This window comes from Nematolebias whitei, chromosome 12, assembly GCF_014905685.2.
Source record: "Nematolebias whitei isolate Nwh7 chromosome 12, NemWhi1, whole genome shotgun sequence".
Lineage (NCBI taxonomy): Eukaryota > Metazoa > Chordata > Actinopteri > Cyprinodontiformes > Rivulidae > Nematolebias > Nematolebias whitei.
In genome coordinates this window covers 37,909,759-37,936,334 of record NC_056509.1, presented here as the reverse complement: position 1 = coordinate 37,936,334, position 26,576 = coordinate 37,909,759, and the positions used below count along the sequence as shown (strand labels likewise).

At 39.4% G+C, this 26,576-nt stretch overlaps 1 protein-coding gene across 1 annotated transcript; it reads right to left on the bottom strand.

The window, feature by feature from the left end:
- Nucleotides 1-2,957: 2,957 nt before the first annotated feature.
- Nucleotides 2,958-26,352, bottom strand: apobb.1 (apolipoprotein Bb, tandem duplicate 1). The gene is made up of 30 exons (XM_037685883.1): nt 26,295-26,352; nt 25,149-25,302; nt 24,797-24,829; nt 23,047-23,159; nt 22,794-22,939; nt 22,558-22,705; nt 22,313-22,465; nt 21,635-21,759; nt 21,462-21,547; nt 19,120-19,564; nt 18,892-19,006; nt 18,659-18,805; nt 16,688-16,899; nt 16,411-16,606; nt 16,126-16,305; nt 15,796-15,999; nt 15,510-15,677; nt 15,216-15,418; nt 14,943-15,125; nt 14,729-14,859; nt 12,771-12,981; nt 12,520-12,692; nt 11,814-11,974; nt 11,624-11,736; nt 11,160-11,533; nt 4,905-10,946; nt 4,698-4,809; nt 4,592-4,615; nt 4,286-4,463; nt 2,958-4,144 (listed from the first exon to the last, which is right to left on the bottom strand). Exons 2-30 carry the CDS (start codon nt 25,201-25,203, stop codon nt 3,164-3,166), a joined length of 11,412 nt encoding a protein of 3,803 aa, XP_037541811.1. The 5' UTR covers nt 25,204-25,302; nt 26,295-26,352; the 3' UTR covers nt 2,958-3,163.
- Nucleotides 26,353-26,576: the final 224 nt, after the last annotated feature.

Here is a 26,576-nt window from a genome sequence, read left to right as displayed (position 1 = left end):
GGGGACAGAGCTTTTCAATCTACATATCTTCCAGGAGCAATTTTGAGATGTTTGCCTATCTAAGGCCATCGGGGAGGCCAAATACTGATTAGCAACAATTGTCTTGGGCAGGCCGACTCTACTGATTTCACGTCTGCCTTCAGTTCTGCTGATACACTCAATGGCAAATCCAAACAGCCAGAGCTGTGGACATTCCCCTGGTTTGACGACATTCCACTGGATGACTGAGAATCTTCACCAGCATATTCCACTGGTTCGTGCTTGTTAGCCTTCTCCAAGGTTGATTCCTTCATGCCGGTGAGCCCTACGAGCTGCAATTGGTCCACGGTTCTCAGAAATCGCGTCCAGCTTACGGTTCAGCTCGCAAAGCATATTAGTCTGAGAGCTCGAAACACGGCGTAATCCTTCATATAAGACAGGCAGATTTACTATTGCCGAAACTGCTGTCGACCTCTTCCTCATTAGTCAATATCCCAGGTATCCGCCAATTCCAAAAAGCAGAAACCCTGTTATCATAAATCCAATTATGTATGTGTCTGCTATGTCGTCAACAGACAGCAAGACAAGAACATCATCTTCTAAACACCCCAGGAATCCATGATATATCCAGTTGCATGTGTCCTTTCAGGGCATGAGGGTTCTTCTGCACCATGTCTTCTAGTAGAGAAAATTTTATTAATTGCGTTGAGAGACCAGTTCCATAATAATTTTAGATTCATAAAATGTGTAAAGAGAGGCTCTGAAATTCACAGGACAAAAGCAGAGGCAGGAGAGGGAAAGAGAGCATCCATCTTCGTCGAGAGCGAGAGAGAAAGAGTACATTACTCATAAACTATTGGACAGATTTTAATGAGAATTGCAGAAAGCATTCATTAGATGAACTTTTGTCGTTTTTGGCAAATACATTTCCAAACCAGAACCCAGAATACTGAAACTGAACAGAAAAGATTATATGAAAGCAAAGGTTAAAAGTAAGTTTATTTATAGGGGGTTAGGAATGCTGGGGACTGGAAGATGGGATATTAATAATTATTATTATTATTATTTAGGACAATAAATGTTGTCCTTTATTTTAAAATATAGAACAATTTTTTTTATATATATTTGCTTTTAGCTAAAAAGTTCAACTAGGTCATGCTTCTAAAAGCTTTTAGGTAACATTTTATAGCTTTTAGCTTCAGGCTAGCATTTATTTTGATGGTGCTGATTTAATTTACAAACCTTAAAAACAGTGTTTTGTTCTCCACAAACTAGGCTCACTGTTTTGTCACTGACTTCCGTAAATAAACATTTGGATGTTTGTTTGTTGGTAAAAATGTGACATTCTGCATTGGTCTTTATATTTTTCCATGCGCTAGAACAAAACTCAAATCTCTCACCAACTTTACGTCCCAGTTGCAAAAGTCTGTTTAAATTTTAGTTTTTGGATTAACGTGCAGAAATAGTTATATTAGATTATCATTATTCATTGACCTCCCGCTCCCGCAGGCCGGATGGAGACAGTTAATGGGCCAGACATGGCCCATGGGCCATAAGATGCTCATGTGTGATCTATGTGCATTTTTGTTTGTGGTGTGAAATTATGGAATGGAGGTAAAGTAATGTCCAAGAATATGAAGATGAATCTGTTTCAGAGTATTCACAAAAGCATACAATGAGATGTGTATGCATACGACAGAATTCACAAATGCGTATATAGATTTTCAAATGCACAAATTTCAAACTGCACAAGTATGCTGCACTTACAAATTGTTAATGCTCATACATGAATGCCCTGCTGTGATCACTCATTGTTTGCCTGCACATGTGACTTTCAGATTCATAATGTAATGCTGCGTTCAAGGCTGGTGAAAAGCTAGGACATCTGGGGTTGCCTTTACTAGAGTTATTAGAAACAATGTATTTCTGACTTGGCACATTATCATAATCTTCTTTATTAAAACACACAGACGTTTACGTTACTGAAATCCAAAAATGTGAACTTTGTGGACTATACAGCTGAAATAAACAACTAGACACGCAACGTTCACAAACGATCCGTATCGTTTGAACAGCTCTTTACAACGAATGATAAGAACTGAGTTGCAAACAGAAAAAAAGTTGTTACTAGTTTTATTTTTAACTCATAATTTCTTCATGTTTTCTTCCTTAACCACAGAGGCATTCGTTCCTTCTTCGCATTTCCCTTTTTCACTGAGACGAAGGAGGATGAGCAAAGGGAAGGATTTCATTGCACTGTAATGGGATTTTTCTCTTGACAAAACATGTGGTACAGCCCTGACGATATGCGTCATCACATATGCCGTATGATGACATCACTGCCGTTAACAAAATTAAATGATTCCATTGACGGCTCTATGAAGGGAACAGATCGTCAAGATCTGATTCACTTCAAAGAATCATATATTCCATCTCAACAACCAAAAAAGAGATAGGTTATTCTTCTTGAAAAAAAAAAACAGTCCAACACATTGAGAGTATCATTGCCCTCCTGTGGCAGCACCCTATCCTCCACCAGTGGACACAATGGTGAGGGTCCATTGTCTGAAGTATGAGCTAAACACAGAAAGCAGAAGGCAACAATTGTTTCTGATGGGATTAAACAGGGTAATACCATTTATTATCCTAAATAACGTGGAACAGAAGCTACTCATGTCAGACATGGATAATGCCTGCCATATTTCAGGGTGATTTTCCAAAAACCTGAGCCATGGGTCTCCTTCATTTGGACATCATGGTGCTCTGCAAAATCCAGAGCCTCCTGAATGATGCCTTTATTTGTCCAGTATGTCAACAGATATGTTGCTAATGGAACAGACTCGGCAGTCATCAAATAACTCACAGACAACAGAGGGAAGCAAGATCCATCAACGATGATGGCTCAGTCCATCATCATTTGTGTAACATCTGGATACAAAATTTAAAAACAACAAAAACAAAAAAGAATCAGACACTTATTGACTTGTTGACTTTTATTCGTACTTGTCCCCTGACTGAAATGAGTCCCAGTAAAATACAACAAATTCCGTGTTTGTACAGAACATTCTCTAGTAAATGAGAAACAGGGGTTTCTATCTTGTTGCTATAAATAGTTAAATTGTCCACATCTTTGATTTGTACTGAACAAATGGTAATGTGTTATTTATCAGTCTGTAAGGACTACTTAATGCTGGAAATCAAGTGGAAGGGTAATTTCAAGCATTCCATCTCTGACTGTCATGGAGACTTGGACTTCCTCTGAAGTTTGCAGCAGATAACTAAAAACCTCATCACTGAACTGGTCTATGAGTTGAATGATGGTGTTCATGATGGACTCACACACTCTGCTTAACTCCTCCATGCTGAAAGGAGGGATCTGGTCAGCAAAGTTCCCAACTGCTGTGACAACCGTGCCGTAGATCTCATTGACGTCAGTGAACACTTCATCTAAATAGTCAGACTTGAGCGAATCAACAAACTCCTGAGTTGTCTCAACAAATACCTCCAGAGTGTCACTTATCTCTTCCAGCATTTCGTCAAGACTTTCCAAATTTTTCAAAATGTCCACCACATCATCAAAGATATCTTTAACTTCAGTTTTAACCTCATCTATTATCTGGCTTCCAGTAATTACTTCACCATCGTACTTTGCCACTTCAACATTGCCTATCTTCTCTACAAAATAGTTGCAGTACAATTCCATATTCTCATGAATATTCTGGACAGTTACATCTAGCATATTAGCAGCGATAGTGGTCAGCCTCTTTTGGAGCTCAGGGAGAGTTATCATCTCATCAGACCCGGGCAGTTTAAAGCGGGTCTCTCTCAGGACTTTGATGACAGCATCAAGGAAGGTCTTGACAGCTTTTTGGTACCGTACAATAGTGTTCCTGAAGAAAATTGAAATCTGGCTCATTTGAACATCATAGTTGACAGCAACATTGTAGGCTTCATTGATGGATTCCTTCAGCAACTCCACAGAACTTGTGACATGGTATTTGTCTGCAAACGCTTTAAATGAGGAGATAATGGAGGGAAGTCTTGTCTTGAGCTCAGAAACAATTGCCTTCTGAGCCTCTATGTTATAGATAATCTGCAAGTTGGTCTTGTCTGCATCCTTAGAAGGTCTGACTTGCAAGAGTTCAACATCAGTATCCAGAGTAGTCTACCAAAAAGAAAAAAAGTATAGACATTTTATTTTGGAACGTAATTTTCCATTACATATATATATGTATATATATATATGTATATATGTATATATACATATATATATGTATGTATGTATGTATAGATCAATAAAACTCACAGGAGATCGTCCATAGAATCTTGCACTCATCTGAAATGGGTTAAGCTGAAGGCCAAGAAAACCGGCAGTTGGAGTAGATACTGAGGCACTGATAGCATCTCTGTGTGAAGCGTAGCGAAGGTTAACATCGGTGAAAGTTGGACTTGTAATGTCAACATTCAAGGTGTGGTGGGGGACACTGCAAGAGAAAAACAGACATATATATTTATTTGTGTGTGTGCACGTATGCAACTTTTTTTCTCAACTATTGACTTCATCCAAAAAAATAAATAAAAATAAACAGCAAGAAACAAAAAGATTATTTACCTTTCATCCGCTTGACGCTTTTGCCTAAAACGAGTTAAAACAAGTTTAGTATTTTAAACATTGAGCATCAGTAGCAACAATTTAAAATGCACCAATAAAATGTTACCTCAGAGCTTGAATGATGGCATGGTTAACATCCATGGTGAGATCAGTATGAGCCAGTGCAAGCTTACTAACCATTTTCACAAGGTCATTCTCAAAGTTTGTGGTGGAATGAGCTATTGGAAATGAAAGAACGCGAGAAAGACAGATTTGGACCTTGCCGTTGCTTACAATTTGAAAAGATAATGTTAGACAGTTTTAATCAACTCACCATCCAAGTCATATTGCAGTATCACAATGGGAGAAGTGGCTGAAGACTTAAATTTGATCTTGAAGACAGGAGCATTACCCTCCATTTCAGCTTCCATGTTTGTGATGTACACTGGGCTAACAAATTTAACAACTGAAGAGATCTTCTGCTTAGAAGTGGCCACCTCAGCAACAATCTTCTCCAAGTAAGTTAGATCACCATGATTGCATTGCTGAGCCATATCAATTTCAATATCAGCAGTCAATGAAGAAATTGGTGCAAGGTCAATAGTAGCCTGGATGTTATGCTTTCCTTTGGTTTTAAAATTGAATAAATTTGCATCGTTGTTACATGAATGCCTCATCTCTGCAAATAGACGTCCTTTGGAGGCTTCAGCAGCCATATTGTTGTTCACATCCATTCCAATAACTTTGGTTGTGCCATGGTTAAGCTTGGCATCAGCTGTAACTTTGGAAGTAGAACGGAAGCTGTTTTCACTTAGGTACAAATTAGCTTCATTATCCAGAACTCCTAGAATTAGATAGTTTTCAAAAACTCTGCCATTCATGTTAGACTTAACAGATGACTCCACTGAAACATGTTCATTGTTTACTTCCAGCTTTAGAGTGTGGTTTGCTTCGGCCTTTCCAATGGCGTTTATCTTAGGGATATTGAAATCGCCCTTAATTTGGAAGGAGGTTTGAGCATTGGCTCTGGGCTTGGTGTTTGCAATCAGATTTTGATTTGCTTCCAGGTTGAGTATTGGCAGAGTAATCTTCCCTACTGAAGCTACAGAGACAGCAGTTTCGAAAGTTTCTGTGCTCATACTGATGGTGCTGGCATGTGTGCCTTCAATGTGTTGGTTTTTCAGGGAGATGCTGCTGGCCAACTTAATTCCTTTTTTGGTGGTGAGAATGGTGGTGCCTTCAAGTTTGGCTACCAGATAATCAAACGCAGAGACAGTGTTAGCTCCCAGGCGGATGAAAAGACCATCTTCAGCATACAGGAGAGCATTGGCATTCAGATCAAAGATGGCAGACCTGAAAGACAGGTCTGTGGTCACTCTATCCATAGAGGGAATGTGAATCAGACCCATTATATCAACAAGTGGGGCAGCCTTGCTTTTCTGATAAAGAACCTTGGCATCCACAGAAAGAGTTTGCTCAGTTGTTGTCAAAATGTTCTGAAGTCCAGTCTGCTCATACAAGTTCAAATCACTGAAAGCTGGAGTATGGATGTCAACAAAAGGTATTTCAATCTCAGGAACGCTGAATGGGACTTTCAGGAAAAACAAATCGGCATGACTTTCTGTTTCAAAAAATATTCCAGCTTCATTTCTGTTATTATTGAGAGTGACATTGAAAAACATTTTGTACTCATTGAGACGAGCTAGAAAGAATCTGTTTATCTTTTGTCCATCAGGACCCAAGTTAACCAAGTAATCATTCTGCAGTTCTAGTTTAGCAAACAGGTCTTTGAAAATGTTGATCTTGGCATTTGCCCTGTTTAGGAACTCAAAGACAAATTCAGCAGGACAGATTTTAAAGTTGACTACATTGGAGCTGACTCCACTCTCTGCACCTTGCAGTTCTGTCTCGTGGTTTGCTTTAATTTCAATCTTCATATCATTAATACTGGCAAGTCCAGATGCCACTAGGAGACTGTTCTTGATTACTGGTGCCTCTGCCTTGTTGCTCACATTGAACTTGAAGTAACTGAAAGTGCCTGATTCGGCTGTAATGTGCTGTTTCATCTTTATGTCTGCAAGGTCTGTGTCACCAGATAATATCAGACTGGCAATCTTAGGGGTGACTGATAGCTGCAAACTGCTTACATGGTTCATACCATAACACTTAAGGTTGATATCACTACACTTTCCATTTGCAGAATTGTCAGCTGTCAGTCTGAGAGTGAAGCCATCTTGCTGAGCTATTATCTTTTGGTTTACAGAAACCACGTCTGGGACATCCACAAATGGCATCTGCACTGTATGGGTGTAGGTTGTATCAACAGTGGCAGTCATTCCTCCTTCCACAGCAATAAAGGCTGTATTCATCAAATTGGCAGTGTAATATTCAGTATCAACTTTAACTGTGGTTTTTGCTTGGGCTTGAGCTGATAGACCGTACAGAGTCACGGATGCTTGATGCTCGGCTCCAAGAGCAACATGATCAAACTTTACAGTCTCTGCAAAGACAATGCGTTTCATTTTTGGGACTGCAATACGAGTGCTGGTGTCAAGCTGGTAATTGAGGAATTCAAAATTGGGAGCGGTGCCCTGCGAATTGAAGAATCCAGTGAACAGAGGTGTCATTCTGTTCTGAGTGGCATTCTGAAACTCAGCAGATGTCTTGACAGTATAGATGGGAGTGTGGAGTTTAATCTGACCGTAAAGTTTACCGAAGCATGGAACCATGATCGCCTTTGGAATGACTGGCAGCTTGATTTCAGGAATCTCAAGAGTCTTAACAAGCTCCTCTACAGGTAATTGTGGAATAGTAGGGAATGCAACCTCAGGAAAAGTGAATTCTAGCAAACTGATTTCAGGCAAGCTAGGGAGGAAGTTCAAAGTCAGATCTCCAAAGAAGGCATCTACATCAAATGTTTCAATTTTAAATTTCAAAATTAAATCAATAAGCTCAATGATCTTCTGGTTGATATCTTTAAAGGAAAGTGTGGTTGCTGTTACAGTGTACCTGCCCAGGATGATGAACTCAGGGATGTCAATCTCTGACGGAATTGTCCAACGTTTATACCAATTTAGGCTGACCATCTTGGATGGCACAACAAGATTTGTAAAAGGTACTGTGAAGGATGGAGTGTAGACCGTATTATACCTCAGTTCTTTAAAAAATGTTTCTATAATTTCCCCAATCTCATGAATGATTTTTTCATCAGGCAACACTTTCTCAATTTCCCTAAAAACTACGTTGAAGGTTTCACTTGTTAATGCTACAGGCAACGTGTAAAAGAACTGCACTATTTCCAGCAAATAACTCAGACTTTCTCTGAAGTCAACATGTTCGATTTCCTTTTTTATGTATTCAGCAAACTTCTTAAGGGAATCACAAACAACTTTTTCACAAATATCCTTTGCAAAATGAATCATTTCTGCAACTTTTATTTCTCTCAAATGTTCCACTAAGTCTTGAATTGAAGATAAAACTGTATTGACAAATTGTCGTGCTGCCTCAAGTTTCTGGGGGATTTCAAAAGTCTTGATTATTTCGTTCAGAAAACTTGAGTACTCCTCAATGATTGCGTTGATGTGATTCACCAAGTCATTGTAATTCAGAGACTTCAGTTCTTGCACCAAAGTTTCAATATACACATTTAAATGTTCAATCAAGTCTTTAATTTCATTTGCTTTTAAAATGTCAATAATAATTTGTAAGATTTTCATGGATATGTTGGGAATGTCTGCCTCCTTCACTCTTTGAACCATTCCATTGATGGTTTCCTCCATTTTAAGTTGTTTGATAAGGTCCACAGCTTTTTCTAAAACAACTTGAGCATTTTTGTTAACCTCAAGTTGTACAAGCAATACGTTCAATTTGGCATATACATAATTGATCTTTCCAACAATGTCAAGCTTATCTGTCAACATTACCATGTATTGTGTTGTTCTACGGAAAATTTCTTTTGGCGTGCGAACGACAAATTCTTTTATGAGACTTATGAACAAATCTTGTGAAAAAGAAATGAATTCTTTCATTTCCTTCACAAAGTCTGACACATCAAAACTGTCAATTTTTTCTCTGACGTAAGCTATAATGGTCTGTACTTTCACTTTGGTCTTATACTGGACTTCAATATCATACAGGAATTGAATACTGCTGCCTTTCAGTTTTTCCAGGTCAATCTGCTGGATCATCTCGCCTATATTATCCATCCAATACACAACCACAAGTTTGATGTCATCAATGTCTTTCACTACTTCCTCTATCTCTTGACTGAGGGTTTCATAAAAGGTGCTACTATAAATAACATCACTGATTTTATCAGCTACACTTTGGATGCTAAAATTTATATCATTTAGTACATTCTCAACTGTCATCCTCAGGTCATTCAAAAATAGTTCCACATCTTCAAGTGTAACATTAAAGCTTTGGGTAAAGTCATTGAAAAAATGCTTCAGTTGATTTACCTTGCCCTCCAGATCGATTTCAGCCACTATGTCACTTATTTGCTGAGGAAGAGCTTCAAGTCTAGCCCTCACATCCTCATGGTTGATGATATCTCGCAGAGCTTCTGCCACATACACAACTACTTCCTTGATGCTCTCCAAGAAAAAGGGAAGACTTTCAATCAGAGGGAAGTTAATAATATGACTGTCTGTGCTCTTGTCATACTTGAGGAAGCCAGAGATGGTGAACTCCTGGTTGTCAGGGGAGGCTGTGTTGATGATGTTTGTAAGTATGGAGCCAGACAGCTCAATTCCCATTTTCTCTGCAGTATTGTAAACTTCTATGCCCTGAATCAAAGCATGCTCATTCATTTTAGTTTTAAATTTAAGACCAGTTTTCTGCTCTTGGGGTGACAGAAGAGTATCCATCTTGTAGTCATATGACGTTTCGAGAGAGAAACCATTATCCAGCTGCTGAGTTGTTGATGCTCTGCATTCATGTAAGCTGGCAAAAGCCAAGGGTTGTGCTCTGAGTTGGAGTTTACTATAAAGCTGACCACTGTGTTTTCCATACACCATCACATCTCCATCAGCATTGAAAATGGCATTAAGGTTGAAATCAAAGGGAACAATGCTCCAGCGAATGTTGTGGTCAAAGCGTATTGGCTGTGAGCTGAAGCGGGCATCATTGGTGAACTTGGCAGCAAGACCTACAATTTCAAGTTCAGTATTGTGATTCATGTGAGTGCCAAAGAGTTTTCCGGTGGTGCTGCACTTTGCATTAGCACTCAGATCAGCATAGTTAATCTGGTAGGTGTGCTTGATCTCTTCCTGGTCATATGTGGCCTTCATGTTTCCAGTCAGGTCCATCTTGTAAGGTTCTGCCTGAAATAGAGCTTCACTGTCCAAGCTGATGGCTAGAAATTCCAAGTGGTTGTCAACATTTGCAGAAGCACTGTAGGGTTTTAGGTTGAAGATGATATTGTGAGTGTAGGGTTCATACCCAGTCTCACTAGCTTTAGCCTTTGATTGGAAGTCAAGACTAGACAGAGTCATGGTAAGAGTATTGGCATTATCAACCTTGATATCACTCATTTCAGCTTTGTTTGAAATGGACAAAGTGGCCCTTGTAGCATCAATAACAGCATCAAAGGTGTTTTCCAATAACAGAGAGCCACTGAGAGTGGTTGTTCCATTTGTACTTAGACCATCCCCATTTATTGCCAGGCTGGTCTTGTGCACAGCCTCATTCTCAAGAAGCTTCATGTTGGCGTTGCAGTTTACAGAAAGACCTTTCTTATCAAGAGAGGCAATCAACAAAGAGTAAACACGGTTATCAAAATGATCTCCATTGGTCTCTATTTTGATGATGACTTCACCGGAACCAGCGGAGGCTTCAGCCTGGTTGTGGATCTTCATACCAAGTACAAGAACATTTTCATCACATTTCATTCTCAGCTTGCTGTCCTTGAAGGAAAGTTCAGCACTGTGAGTGTAAACATCTTCAAAGGCCTTGGTGTTGGACACGAATGCGAATTCACCATTGCTAAAGGTTGCTGTGATTGTGTTCTGGGCATCAAGAATTGTGGAGTCAAACTGAACATGAGAATTCATTTTTGCTTCTGACCTAAATGGTACCACGATAAATGACTGCGTTGAAATGGTCTTGCCATAGATTGGTCCAACCTTGACTAATCCCTCAATTGTACTGTCACCAGAAAACTCCTCAGTGTTGATTCCAGCCATACCACTGTGTTCTAGTGATATATTAAGACCAAATGGACTTGTGGCTTTTAGTTTGCTCACTGATTTCAAATTGATTTTGTCAGTGATGACTCCATCTTCTTCAATGCTAATTTTAGCTTCAATAAACTTGTGGGTTAAAGAGCTTGTCAAATGGGCCTTGATGGAATCACTCATGGTCACCATCCCAGAACCTACAACACAAGAGGCAAACATAAAGGAGGACCAAAAACTCCACAGACTGACTAAAACAAAGTATTGACACACATTTTGAGATTTTGGATCATATTCCCATGAGTCTTTGTGAAAAATAACTGAAAAATGTTCTAACATACAAAAAGAAAACATTTTAGCTAAGTTCATAGTTGCAGTATTGATAAACTTTTCAGATAATCTTTATAAAATACCTGCAACTGCTACTGAGAGGATGTCAATTGGGGAATTTCCTTTCAGATCAAACTTTGCTGAATAGCTTGGTGGTTCCTCAACATCTTTTCCAGCATTCAGTGTAGCCTCTATATCATAAAGATTGCTTGTCATCTTTGTTGAAAACTCAGCTTTGCCAAACAGAGGAATAGACAGTGTGCAATTAGTAGGCAAAGCAAGATCTGGGATTGGGATTTCTCTGGAGACAATTTCCAGTCCAAAATGGGGTAAAGACAGGCTTGGAGTGGTCAGAGCTGGTGGAAAGTTAAAGTCTGATGTTGACTTTCCTCCAAAAGGCAGTGGGATTATAACTGTGAAATGTTCATTGTTAAAGTGGTAGACAGCCTTTGCCTTGCTGTTAAAAAAGCAGAATAAAAGTATAAATGATTTTAAATGGAAAAGAACTCCCAATTTAAACATTCACCGTGGAGATGTGCACACTTACGTATTCAGGAAGAGTGTCTCTGGCAGGGAAATCTCTGGTATATCCGGCAGTCTGAAGTTCTGCATGTAAGGGAGCATTTCAGCACCATACTTTTCCATGTAATTGTTCGCAGCCTAAAAAAGCAAAGCAGTCTTTTATCTTTTGCTCAGTTACTTGGGAAAATTTGACTGACTGGAAAAAATACACATACCTCAACAAACTTCTTGAAGATGTGACGGACCTTCATGTCAGTCTGTCCCACTTGCATGTCAAGAATCTCATTGGCATACTTCTCAATAAATTCACCATTTGGCAGGGAGTTTGTCTTGGTGTTCATTTCAGACTTGACCTCAACTTCAATCTTGCTGCCATCTGACAATACAATAAAAACAGTCTGATTTTCTGCTGTCGCAAATCAGCTCCCTTTTTATCCAATCATCTAATCCACAAGGTAAAATCAGTTAAGCTTTTGTTTTCTTTTGGCTGCTCCATTCTACAATGGTTGGATTAAACATTAACATGTAGAATATAGACAATAAAATCTTTTCAAATAAGAAAATCTTCAGTGATTCTTGACTGTACAATAACTGATATGTAATTATAGTTAAGCTCTCGTGCTTCTCCCACCATAATCCAAGGAGGGTGCCTGCCCTGTCAACAGAACTGATCGCCCTGCCTACCAACTGTTGCATTAGCATCAACCTAGCGTTAGTAAGTTTGTGGTTAGTTCTGCCAATTTCTTCCTCATACAAAGCTTCCTCATATTGGCCTAAAATCTGATCTGATTGTTATTTTAGATATTTCAATCCCCAAAAGTACACCACAATTCTAAAAATGATTAGTTTTTCTGTGTTAAGCATGTTACCCAAATTAAAATCTACTCTTTGAAAGGAAAACTAAATGGACAATGACATTACCATATTTTATGTCAATTTTCTGCTCAGAGGTGGTGTCCATTATCTTCATTTTACTTTCAAGTTCCAGTTCTTTTTCTTTTTCACGATTCAGGTAAGCTGTGACAGTGGATTCAGCTTTGATTGAAGGAACCTGAACCTGGAATTGGAACATGCCCTCTTTCATGGCCCTCAGCCTGAAACATGTAACAGTTAGTGAGCAAATTTAGAATAATCACAGTTAATATTAGGAGTGTCTTCATTTAGTTTCTTACTTGGCACGTCCAAGAAGGGAGAGCTCTGGAATGTTCTTGTTTATGAACTCAAGTGTGATAGAGTGAGTTCCTTGGCCTTTGGTGTTTCCATCAACAACACCAAGCCAGAACCCAGCCTCCACATCATAGTCAGGGATCTGGATGTCTGCTGAGATGATATTCTTTCTTCTGTTGTATTTCATGGCTAATCTAGCCTCAGTTGGCTCAGCCCCTGTTATTGATCAAGCAAGCAAATCAAAGTCAGAGAGGTTTAATTGTTATTTCAGCTACATACTAGTAGGGATGGGGCCGATCCGATCCAGTATCGGTATCGGCCTCCGATACCACCATAATTTACGTATCGGATTTTTCCGATCCATCTGCCGATATTTCCAATCCATGATGCATGTTGGCTTCAAACTACGGAATGGATTTCCTGAACGGCAGCGTCTCATGAACCCAGAGTAATAAGAGCCGCCTCACATTCAGGAAATCCAGTTCATAGTTTGCAGCCAGCTACAACGTAAGGGCTGAGTTAGCAGCACTGTGGCTAACAGCTAACAAACTTCATCGAAACATGTCCACTGTGTGGAAGTATTTTACACTAAACACCACAAAATAAGACAGCAAGGTGAAATGTCTGCAGAGCCATAGCGCCACATTAAACCGCGGTAAAGTTAGTTTTGCGTTGGACATTTGAGCTCCGTGGCTTCAGCGGGGCGCTGCTCTTTGCTCAACCGGAAAGAGGCGACTCGACCTCGGCCAGCCGCGTCCAATCTGCCCCGCTCAATCTGCCCGTCTCTGAGGAGGGACAGACTGAGCGCGGCTGCCCCAAATCAGGCTGCCTGCTTCGGACTGAACAAGAAGAAGACGTCGCTGAAACCACGGAGCTCAAATGTTTACAGAGAAGTTGCTAAACTTCATTATAATTCATGACCAACCACTATCAGTTGTAGAAAATGAAGGATTTCACAGCTTGATACTTGCAGTCAAGATATAGTTTACACTCCAGGAGATATTTATCAATACAACAGTAGACAATCATAAAAAACATGATTTGAAAATTATATTAAAAACAAAAACAGCTACATTATAAAGTGATGTAAAATACTAAAAACAGGAACATGCCTGTTGGTTTATGCCATGAACTTAGCATGTGTTTGAAGACATTTAACATTTAATTTAATTTAATTCATTCATTTAAAAGAAACAAAATTTAAAAAAATCATGAAAAAGAAAACATTGAAAGAAAAGAGTGCAGAACAAAGAAAAAAATTCTTATATCTGCCCCTTATTTAAAAAAATATAAAATAACTTTAAACAATCACTTAAAATTAATCACTTTAATATCCACTTTAAAGCTAGGAATTAAAAGAAACATGTTTTGTGCTAGCAAAATTTAATTCTAACTTTAAAACTTATCCAAAATTAATAAAACTTACCTCAAGTTACCTTTTTGGACATGCATGCATATATTTGTACAAATTGTACTTAAGAGGAGATTATTACAGCCTCATATAAAATCAATGATGATCATGATATCGGAACTGGATCGGTATCGGCCGATATTCAGGCTTGGGTATACCGGATCGGATCGGAAGTAAAAAAAAAGTGGATCGGTGCATCCCTACATACTAGTATATATTATAATGATACAACGTTCCCCAGGATCACTATGCAACATACAGCATAATGTGCAAAACAAAACAATGCACAATGCAGATATGCAACAGAACAATAAATACAAACAGACCTATAGTAAATGCAAAAAAGACATCTAACCTAATCTAAAGATTCTAATCTAAACATGTAATTAAGAGACAGGGCTAGAGACACATGTTAATACATGTGTAGGTGGCACTGTACATGGGGTAGAAACATTTTCTGATTTGTGGTTAGCAGCACATCACTTTAAGCTTCTCCAAATTCATCCAGTTAAAAAATGGTAGGAAAAAAACCCTGTCAGCGCTGATCATTACCTTCAGCTCGCAGGATAAACTTCAGAGAGTCGACCTTCTGCTGGCCTTCTTCTCCCTCGTTCAGGAGCTCATAGGCAGCAGTGACTGTGTACTCTGTGACTTCTCCAGTTGGGTGGAGCTCCACAGCAAATCTATGTTGTTAATTTGAGGGTATTTCTTAGGTAAATCATTTTCATTATAATTTGCTTATGTTTTTTTATATTTGAGGTCTTACTTGCTGTCACCGGTGAAGGGGAAATAAGGGGCTGTTTCATGAGAGAAAGCGTCGACGTACTGCAGAGCTGTGCAAAAGTTCATTCCAGCAAAGGCAGAAGTGCACTTGCTAACATCAACTTTATCCATCACCAGTGGAGGAATAGTCTTAACTTCTGACCCAGTTACAGCCACCAAGGTGTTTCTAGATAAAAAAAATAAGAAGACAGTTTTATTTTCTATTACAATGCCTGAAATTTGTGATGAAAGCTTTTACAAAATATTAATGACTTACGTCATTTTAATGAGCTTTGTAGGTTGGGTTGGTGCAGGGATTGTTAGCTTAACTTGATTACTTTCCATGGAGATCTTGGCTTTGATTCCACCCTCATGGAAAATATTGGTGTGCATCTCCAATCCAGAATTAACATATTCAGGAATGTGGGAACCAATCTGAGTGATGAACTCAATGCCACCAGATGGCATGAAGCTGAAGGTCTATGAGGAAACCCAGGAGAATTGTTGATGGAACACTTATACAGAAAAAACAAAATAAAATACACGTAGCATTTCATTGTAGGATAATCACCATGCCACGATCAATCTGAAGTCCACCTTTAAAACCAGGTGTGAAAGTACCAGACAGCGCAATCCTCAGAGGCACACCAGTGACAGTTGGCAGGAAGAATTCATTGTCCATGAAGATGTAGTGGGCAAATATTGTGGTGTCAGGGTTAGTCAGCAGTGACTTTATTATCTGTATAACAAATAAAAAACACATTTACAGTAGTACAAGTTTAGTCTATGTCATGAATTTGTAAAACAATAACATTTTAATTGTTGTAATTATAGCTAATTTATTATTTTGAACTTACATTTCCTGGGAACATCATGTACATGTTTCCAAGCCTCATGCTAAGCCAGTAGATAATCTCCTCAATATCCTGACTCCCCAGATATCCCAGCTCATTCCCCAAGAGCCTGAGATAAACCATTGCTTCTGGAAAGTTTTGACCCTGAAGTTGTTTTACCAGTTTGTCAAAGTTCTGTCCAATTTCTTTCAGTAGGTGCTGGGAAGTCTAAACACAAATGTGCACAATCTCTAATTATGCATCTCATATTAAATGCATAAACTGTATAAACAACATGAACAAACAATTTTTTTTAGTTTAATTAATGTGTGTTATCCAGGTTGTTATGGATACCTGTCTCTTCATCCTGTTCTTCTTCAGTGCAGGCACAATGTTCTCTAGTATGTCATTGACTACACATGGCATTTTGTCTGAGACAAAGCACATAGTCTTCATGGCAGTGTCAGGGAAGAATCCCTTCTCTCCAAACAAGGCTTCAACCACTGGTTCAAATCCTTTGCCATCCATACCAATCTGTAAAGATAACATTTTTCTTTCCATTAAAGAGGGTTTTATATTTGTACTTGGCGACAAAAATCTTTAAGGTCCAATTTAGGTCAAAAGTCTTAAAATGCTTACCTCCATCATGTCAATCTCAAAGCCGAATGCCTTCAAAGTCATTTCAAGCATAACCTCTTTGGGTAGGTATCCAACTTCCTCAAAGATCATGTTTCCCTCCAGAGATCCAATCTTGTAGTGACGAGAAAAGTTAATGGGGTCCATGGTGGGGTCAATTTCATTGCCTTGCAGGGCATCCTGAATCTTCTGTCTCAATCTGAAAAGGTAAAAAAATAGTCAACCAAGCAAGAATCAGAGCGCCCTTTTTTTTTTTTTTAGCAACATTGCTTTTCCTTACTCTTGGGTCTCAGTCTCGGTTGAGGACAGAATGTTGGTTATGTGGGATATTACAAAGCTCTTGACTTGGTGGTCCTCCTCACGGGACAAAACTTTACTCAGTTGGGTGAGCTCACTTGGCTGTGGATCCTTCATTAGTATCAGGTATGCAGCGATTCGCTCTTGCACAGATTTGCTACTGTCCAAAAGCACCTGCATGAACACCTCTCTTACCTGCAGCCAACAGAAATTAATAAAATGAGCATTTGTCTGTGTTTATTCTTGATATTATGAGAAATTTAAGAGATTGCTTTTTTTGAATTTTTGATTATTATTATTATTTAATACTGGGCCCAAGTTGCGTTAGTTCTCTTTCCTCTAACGTCACGTGCACCATAGAATGGTAGCACTGATGGGAGCTCTGCATCAACTTGCTTGTTTTTTGTTCCTGTTGCTTTTGTTTCAACTTATTTTGTGCCTACACTGCACACCCATGCTACAGGTATGACCGCGACACACTGTTGGAGTTTTGTGTGTTGCTGCCTTGCAATCGTGCCATCGTGCCATCATGCCATCATGCCATCATGCCATCATGCCATCATGCCATTGTGGTTCAGTTCCTGGCCCCATTCCAGCCTCAGGCTCAGGCTCAGGCTCAGGCTCAGGCTCAGGCTCAGGCTTAGGCTTAGGCTCAGGCTCCAGTCTGTCATGGTGGCCTTCTCCATGGTTCTCCATTTGCCTGGACAGACTGAACTCTACAAACCCGTTCAGTTCCGCAGGGAAACTTTGGATGTTCTTTATCTGCCAGACCTGGTTCTGAAGGGCAGTCTGGGAGGGCAGTTGCTGTGGTCATTATTATCATCATGCTGCTAACAGGACCTGCTAGCAAGATCTTCTAACAAGACCACACTGCCGACAGAACCACACTGCTAACAATACCATGCTGCTAACAAGACCATGCTGTTAACAGGACCATGCTGCTAAAAGAACCTCACTGCTAACCAAATCACACTGCTAACAGTACCATGCTGCTAACAGGACTATGCTGCTAACAGTACCATGCTGCTAACAGTACCATGTTGTTAACAGGACCATGCTGCTAAAAGAACCTCACTGCTAACCAAACCACACTGCTAATAGTACCATGCTGCTAGCAGGACCATGCTGCTAACAGTACCATGCTGCTAAAAGAACCTCAATGCTAACCAAACCACACTGCTAACAGTACCATGCTGCTTATGGGACCATAATGATAAAAGAACCTCACTGCCAACTGAAACACTCTGCTAATAGGACCATGCTGCTGTAGATGCATTGCTTTTTCACTTTTGGCTCCTTGTTTTTATATTTTTGTTGCATGCTTTGGTATTTCTTGTTGTTGTTTTTTTTTTGTGTGTGGGTGTGTTTTTTGTCAAGTCAAGATGGTTCTTATCGTCCTGAGCATTTCAATGCACTGTTGACCTTGTGTTGGCTTACGTATGACAATTAAACCAAAATTAAGTTGCTGTGAGTCAAATGGTTAAAGTTCATATTTTATCCTCTCCTATATACTCAGGTCTCTCTTGTAAATGAGTCCTCGAGGCTCAATGGGATTTACCTGTATGTATAAAGGTTGATTGATTCACCTGTATCCCACTTGCCTGCATTTGGATACTTCTAGACTACAATTTGTCACACACTTAGTAACAATAATCAACAGAAAAATTAGTAATAAAACTACTCTGACAGACTCATTGGGGCAGAGATGATATAGGGCAGTCGTCTTGGGACCCGAAGGTCCTAGGTTCGATCCCCGGTCAATGCACATCTCGTGGTGTCTCTGAACAGGACACCTTATCCCGAATTGCTCCCTGGGCAGCTTACATAGCTGCCCACTGCTCCACCTGGGTGCAACCCAGGTGTGATGGGTTAAATGCAGAGAGACAATTTTGTCTTTGTATGGGAACATACAATGACAACTCATAGCACTTTATTATCATTGTTTGACCTATACCTCGTTAGGGACTGGAATCAGCCTGTACACTTGAATAGCAGCTTGTTGCACTTCTTGGGAGGCTGCTGGTTGCTTCACACAATTTATCACAGCAGCACGGAGAGCAGGACTGGCAGGAACCACAGCTGGAGCCATGTTTCCAACCACCTTTGAATATAATGTAATAATATTTGTTACTGAACAAAAATTCTGTACTTTCATTTCCATTTTGAGCATTCAGGTAAAATGCTTACTCTGAGTGTCATAAAAGTCTGGTCCTGTTGGCCAGTGCAATCTCCCAACTGAAAAGTCATGAACTCCGCAACAGAGAGGATCTCAGGAATCACTTTTTCCTCAGCTTTGTAAAACCTATTTTAAAAACACAATAGTTTTATGTGGAACAGGGTAGAGCCTACTTTGTACACAGCAAAAATGGGTTATTAAAAATAAAAAGTAAAGTGAATAAAGACTGAAAACCTTACTGTTTGACAACGTTGCTAAGAGCATACATGATGGGCTTGCTGGGCTTATATTTGGCCATCTCGAGCATGTCATGGATTAGGAGGGCAGAGGGGTTGGACAAGAATCCCAGAGCAAACACAGCAGCATCAACTTCAGGTGAATGTTTGTTAATGGTTCTGAGGATATGCATGATAGCGCTGCTGCATTCTGGGGTTCCACACTGAGTCAGAACCTGGTAGGTCAGAACGTGAGACACGCTAGCAGCCTCCGGAATGGCAGCGTGCAGGGTTTCAGTCCTCATACCACGAACTGTGGAGACAAGTGTGTGGAATAGGTGTGGTCTCCTCTCGCCTTCGGTCTCAGGCAAGTCAACTAGTTCTCGCACGAGATTCAGAAATGTGTCTTTATCCTGGACGGCACTCTTGTCCTCAACAGCTTCCATGTGAAGATCTTTGACAACGCCACCTTGACAGGCCAGCAGAGAGATTTTGATTAGTTTTTATTAAAAAGACGTCCAAGTTGTTTTTGATACAATGTTATGTCAAATAATCAAATAGTTAGCACCTTAGCTGTTATGGAGAAAGAGGCAAAAATCAGTCTGGAATGAGCTATTGGCTAGCCAAATGGAGGCCTTTTTCAAGTTTATAAACCAACTTTCTTAAAAACAACATATTGGTGTGAAAGAACAGTTTTCCCAAGCCAACAGTGTTTATTTGCATACACCAAACTTTTACAGAACTCTCTGTGGACTGGTGCATTCGAAGCCTTGGCACCATCAACATACCATCTATGCTTAGCACACATATGTTCACACAGTAAAACAGATGTTTGGTTTACAAAAAAGCAACAAACTCAACAAACAGTGTCATGCACAAGTGAAGAGATTAAGTATTAGCTAATGTTACATTTTTTCACACTGTTTTTTGAGATATGATTGTTTCACAAGTCAGTCGGGAAAGGGTGGATTGCTCTCTTCAGGTCAAGGGTGAGGTTTTGCCTCAAGTGGAGGAGTTCAAGTATCTCGAGGTTTTGTTCACAAGGGAGGGAAGAATGGAGCGTGAGATTGACAGATGGATTGGTGCAGCATCTGCAGTATTGCAAACTCTGTGCCAGTCTGTTGTAGTGAAGCTGAGCTGTAAGGCAAAATTCTCTGTTTACTGGTTGGTCTACGTTCCTACCCTCACCTATGGTCACAAGCTCTGGGTAGTGACCGAAAGAATGAGATCGCGGATACAGGCAGTTGGAATTATTTTCCTTTGCATGGTAGCTGGACTCTCCCTTAGAGATAGGATGAGAAGTTCAGTCATCTGGGAGAGACGGGGAGTAGAACTGCTGCTCCTCTACATTGAAAGGAGCCAGTTGATGTGGTTTGGGTATCTGGTAAAGATGCTTCCTGGGCATTTTCTTAGTGAGGTACTTCGGGCATGTCTTACTGGGAGGAGACTCCGGGGAAGATCCAGAACACGTTGGAGACACTATGTCCCTTGGTTCATTTGGGAACATCTTGGAGTCCTCCCAGAAGAGCTGGAAGAGGTAGTTATGGAAAGAGAAGTCTGGGCCTCTCTGTTCAAGATGCTGCTCCGCAACCCGACTTGGGAACAAACAGAAGATAATGGATGGATGGATGGCATTGTTTTCTAAGCCTGAAAGACAGGTGCTCGTTTGGCCAAACATTAGCCTAGACAAAGACTTTTACCTTTTTCTCTATACTCTGTGCTCTTGTTCCACATTTGTGTTTTGGGAGATCTAGTCACCCTAACTCTATATCGATGCCATGGCTAATAACGTAAGAACTACTGATAATTATCTAATGTAACATCACTTAAAAAATTACCTCTATCCTTTAAATACTGGCAAAATAAGAAGATGACAACTGAAAAACAAACCTATTTTTATTTAAACATTTCAAAAACAAATACCACAATTCTAATAAAATCTAAGTCACATATTTTGCTAATTCCATGACTTTTGGGGAAGGTTTTGCTTATGTAAGAGGCTAAAATGCAAAAACATGCCATGCTCTCATAAAACTTAGAATGAGCTATTACACAAACAAACCAAGACAGTTTTCAGTTTTCTTCTAATTAAATATTTTGTTCAAATGTTTTGTCGGCAGCTTCCATCTGCAGAGGTCATCACAGCAAGCAAAAGGAAAGATTTTTGTCAAATGTTTTATGCGAGATGCCCTTCCTGAACCTGGACTCAAATCTGCAACCTCACAATTGAAACAAAACATAAATGCATTGTTCAAATACCTTCTTTAAATGTTTTACAAATTAATTATTTGGTTTTATTAGTTTGAAACGTTTCTGGAAATCCTATTTTACAAATCCAAACAGTAAAGCTGTAACAAAGGGCTTACCGTGGTCAAACACTCTGTCGTTGTGCGTAGAAACCTCAACCAGAGTCAACTCCTGCTTTCCAACATTTGTTACGCCATATTTTCCTCTGTGGACAAATGTAATAAAAACAATGCTCGTACAATATTCTTCAGTTAACGTATGCAAAAAGAGGCTATCAGAAGGTTGGATTTACTTGTGCGAGAAGGGAACGAGGATGTGGTTCTCAGTGCAGGACCCAGAGGTCATGTGTTTTTTCTCATTGTCAAACTTGTAGTTGCAGGTTTGGGAGCTTCTGACCATCTGAGCCAGAGAGTAGTGCTGCAAACACAAAGAGCATGATGTTGGGATCAGAGATTACCCTTCATGGGAAAAATGTGTGCATGTGTTTGCACATTACTGTTTTTTATATGCCATGTTACACCTCACATTTAATACTGACAGTTTTTTTTTCCCCTGTAAAATATTTATTGGGGCAGCACGGTGGGGCAGTTGGTAGAGCTGTCGCCTCTCAGCGAGAAGGTTGCTGGATAGAATCCCGGCCGAGGGGCCTTTCTGGGTGGAGTTTGCATGTTCTCTCTGTGCATGCGTGGGTTTTCTCCGGGTACTCCGGTTTCCTCCCACAGACCAAAAACATGCATGTTAGTTTGATAGATAACTCTAAATTATCCCTAGATGTGAGTGAGAGTGAATGGTTGTTTGTCTCTATGTGTCCCTGTGATTGACTGGAGACCTGTACCCCGCCTCTCTCACAGTGACTGCTGGATATGGGCACCAGTGACCGAAAAAGGAAGAAGCGGGAAAAAGATAATGGATGGATGGATGTTATTTATCTTAAAGTTCAATGTAGCCATGTGATTTTTAAGCACCTTACCATGCCAGTGATGAGTGCCAGAGGGCTGCTGTGATCTCTTATTGGTTCAAAATGATCACACCTGGACAGATCTCTGTTCAGGCTGATGTCAGTGGCGATGTCCTCTCTGGCATTAATGGTGTAGTAGGTCCTGCACTTGCCATGGATAGTGGGCTAATAGAAAGATGGTGAATATATAAAGAAGACATGTCAGATGTGTATTTGCGAATACAATATGGTTTACCTTATTTTCTCAATCTCAATACCATGTTCTTGTTCTTGTCTTCCTCTAGTAGAGGCACAGCCAGGGCGGAGATGATCCCCCTCTTAAAGTTCAGGATAGTTGTCGTCTCGCCATCCTCAGGGTACAGTTTCACGTCGTACTCACCCTCAACTACAATCTTCAGAGGATGTCTAAAAGAAAACAAACCACTTTTTTTTTTAGATTCAACTCTAGCAAGAAGTATTCGTTTTTTTGTAAACAGAAGAGAACTCTTCGCACTTTTCCATTTCAGCAGCAAAGGCATCGGAGTTAGAAGCAGGAGCGAACACAGGGTTGCCCTCTGCGTTCGTGTCCACCACCTCACTCAGCTTGCAGCCGGTGGTGCGAACGATGAAACTGCATGTCTGAGGCACTTCAACTTCAACCTAGAAGATAATATATTTTAACCCACCCTGCTCTAAGTGACACATGAGTCAAGAAAAAAAAAGTCCAATGATTCTGAGTCGCTCTCAAATTCATTTGTTGTATGTACCTTGCAAGAGGCCCTTGGTCCATTCTTCAACTGTGAGGCTCCATTGATGGCGTTCAGTGACTCAGCTTCATATTGGTATTTGTACTTGTGCAGGGTCTTGTATCTTTGGGCCACTAGAACATATTATTCCTATATTATATATTACTTATATATATACAGTGGGAGAAAAAATGTAATTGATCCACTGCCGATTTTGCAAATTTTTCGACCTACGAAGAATGGAGAGGTCTGTGCTTTTTAACCTCACATTCTGTCGATTCTGTCGCTCAATTGTGAGCGACAGAATCTAAGAAATAAAATCCAGAAAATCACATTGTATGATTTTTAAATAATTAATTTGCATTTTATTGTGTGAAATTATATATTAAAGAAATATTCAAGGTGACTGTCAGTTTTCCTCGGTCTGGGGCGCCATGCAAGATCTCACCTCGTGGGGTAATGATGATTCTGAGAAAGTTCAAGAATCAGACCAGAACTACACAAGAAGAGTCAGAGTCAGAGTTTCTTTATTGTCATTCGCACCTCATGTGGTACATGTGGTGGAGCGAAATTATGTACACAGGGTCCCAGTTACATTTAACAATAAAATGTAAAAGAAAAATAGTAATAACATCTAAGATATGAACTAAGAAAAACATCAACTAAATATACACTGAGCACTCATAACAAAAACATTAAGTCGAACATCAACACAAACATGAACATGAAGAAGAGATCTGGGACCACAGTCTCAAAGAAGACTATTAGTAACACACTACACAATAATAGTTTAAGACCCTACAGGACATGCAAGTTCCCCCTACTCATGCCAGCACATGTTCAGGCCCATGTGAAGTTCCCTAGTGACCATCTGGATGATCCAGAGGAGGTGTGGGAGAAGGTCATTTGGTCAGATGAGACCAAAGTAGAGCTTTTTGGTATCAACTCCACTCATCGTGTTTGGAGGAAGAAGAAGGATGAGTACAACCCCAAGAACACCATCCCAACCATGAAGCATGGGGGTGACATCATTATTTGGGGATGCTTTTCTGCAAAGGGGACAGGACGACTTCACCGTACTGAAGAGAGGATAGATGAGGTCATGTATCATGAGATTTTAGCCAACAACCTCCTTCCATAAGAGCATTGAAGATGTGTCATTGCTGGGTCTTCCAGCATGGCAACAACCCGAAACACAGCCAGGGCAACTAAGGAGTATTCCAAGGTCCTGGAGTGGCCTAACTGGTCTCCAAACCTGACCCCAATAGAAAATCTTTGGAGGGAGCTGAAACAATGTTGCCCAACAACAGGCCCGAAACGATCTGGAGAAGATCTGTATGGAGGAGTGGGCCAAAATCCTTGCTGCAGTGTCCAAACCTGGTCAAGAACTAAAGGAAACGTCTGACCTCTGTAATTGCAAAGTTTTCTGTTACAAATATTAAGTTTTGTTTTTCTTTTGTATCAACTACAAAAAAAAAAAAAAAAATTATTTAAAAATCATACAATGGGATTTTCTGGATATTTTTGTTAGATTCTGTCTCTCACAGTATTGTACTTACAATAAATATTACAGATCTCTCCATTCTTTGTAGGTGGAAAACGTGCAAAATCAGCCATGTATCAAATACTTACATTTCCCACTGTATGTATATATATGTATATACGTATATATGTATATACATATATATATATATATATATATATATATATAAATCACATTCCTAGTTAATGTAGACAAACAAAATTAAATTAAACTTAAAATTGAACTTACACAGACAGTTTGGATGATCTTCATCTTGAGCAACTGTAAAAATAAAAGAAGGCAAAAAAAAAAAACTTTTAGTGTTTTTCTTAAAAATATTGCAACTAAATGTGTAGCTATTAAAATAAAATGTACCAAAATACACTTGAATAAAATTAATTTGCAATTAATATTTAAATTATTCTGTGTCATTGTATTTTACGAGCTTATTTTACCAGAGGAGTAACTTCAACAACAAACAATACTGTTGGGATTTTTTTAATCAAAACGTATGTGTAACAGGACAAATTAAAATACACCACAGAAATCGTATTAAACAGAAACATTTTTGATAATTTCAGTGGGGTTAGGGGCTACTCACAAGCCAAGGCCAATGTACTGAGGAGCAGCAAAAGGCAGAGCTTTGAGTCCCCCATGATGGGCTCGTTGAAGCTCTCTCCTCCGGGTTTGGTGAGCACTCAGACGAGACTGATGCCTCGGCCTCAGCTGGAGGGTTTTATACTGTCAGCTGAACCCTGTCAGAGGACAAGGAGGCACAGACGGCGCTTTGAATGCTCAAAGTCCACTGCACCCTCCTGGGTGGAGGGACAAAGGCAAAAGGTTTAAGAAGATACTTATAGATCTAAGCTTATGTGCACAAACCTGCTAGATAATGCTGAATGCATTCATTCCTTTTAACATCACTTTAGGAGTATTTTCATTTGCTTTTAGTTGTGCATAATTTTGGATGAGATCTTTATTTACAGTAAAGATTATCATAGATTACTTTGGTCAGATTATCATCTTTTACTTGTATCATTACTTCGAGAGGCTACCATATCACTGCATAGTTTAATTTAAGCTACCTTTAGCTTTTAATAAGCCATTTATCTGTAAAATGATGCAAAAACGTATCATTTCCAGGTGTTATTTTTGACTATACATGTGACTAATGATTAGAATAAATGCTGTTTTGGTTGTTGTGTACAAAAAATATTCCACAGATTGAGCTATTTGAAAATTGCAAATATTAGATTAGGCTTGCAAAGGGGAAAAAAGAGATAGTTTGACATTCTTGTTGCAGAAATATACATTCAGTCGATGAATCCAGCTGCTGCAGTTTTAACTGGGTCACTGATATCAGTGAACACTGAGTGATCAAAGCATGCTCTCAACACAAAGTCCCTCTACTGTAAAAGATAAACTTATCAACTCTTTCTGTATTAATTCTAACCTACAGACAAACCCTCAGTCTGGAGCTGCATTTCTTAAATTATGTACTGTTAAACTCATCTTTTGGTGTCTTTTTTATCAGTTTTACTTGTTGGTTTATTTAATAGAGAACATAAATATTCATTAATGTTGCTGTAAGTACACTAGATTAAAATCAAAGCTCTTTTTCTGTCTGTCTGTAATCAATTTAAACACTTTTGTGCAGTTTATAAGTCTATTCATTTACGAATGCTGCTCAACACATTTTTATGAGAATGTTACTGAATGATGCAACAGAATTAAAGATAATACTTACAGTTTTGTACCTGGTTTTAAAGCTGGATGCTTGTTGTTCAGCCTCTGCAGCCCAAAGTGAACTCAGGGAAAATATTTGCCAAACTTTTTTGGGGGGTTTAGAAGACGAACTTTGATCAACAGAGTCAAAGGTTCGTGCAGAGCTTTGATTTGCTGTTTGATGTCGGACAAATTTTTAACACAGCTGAAGACTATCACAGTTCATAATAAACATATTTTCATAGCTACACTACTTTTTTGTCTTTTAGATGTGTTATTTTATACTATCTTGTTTTTTAGTATT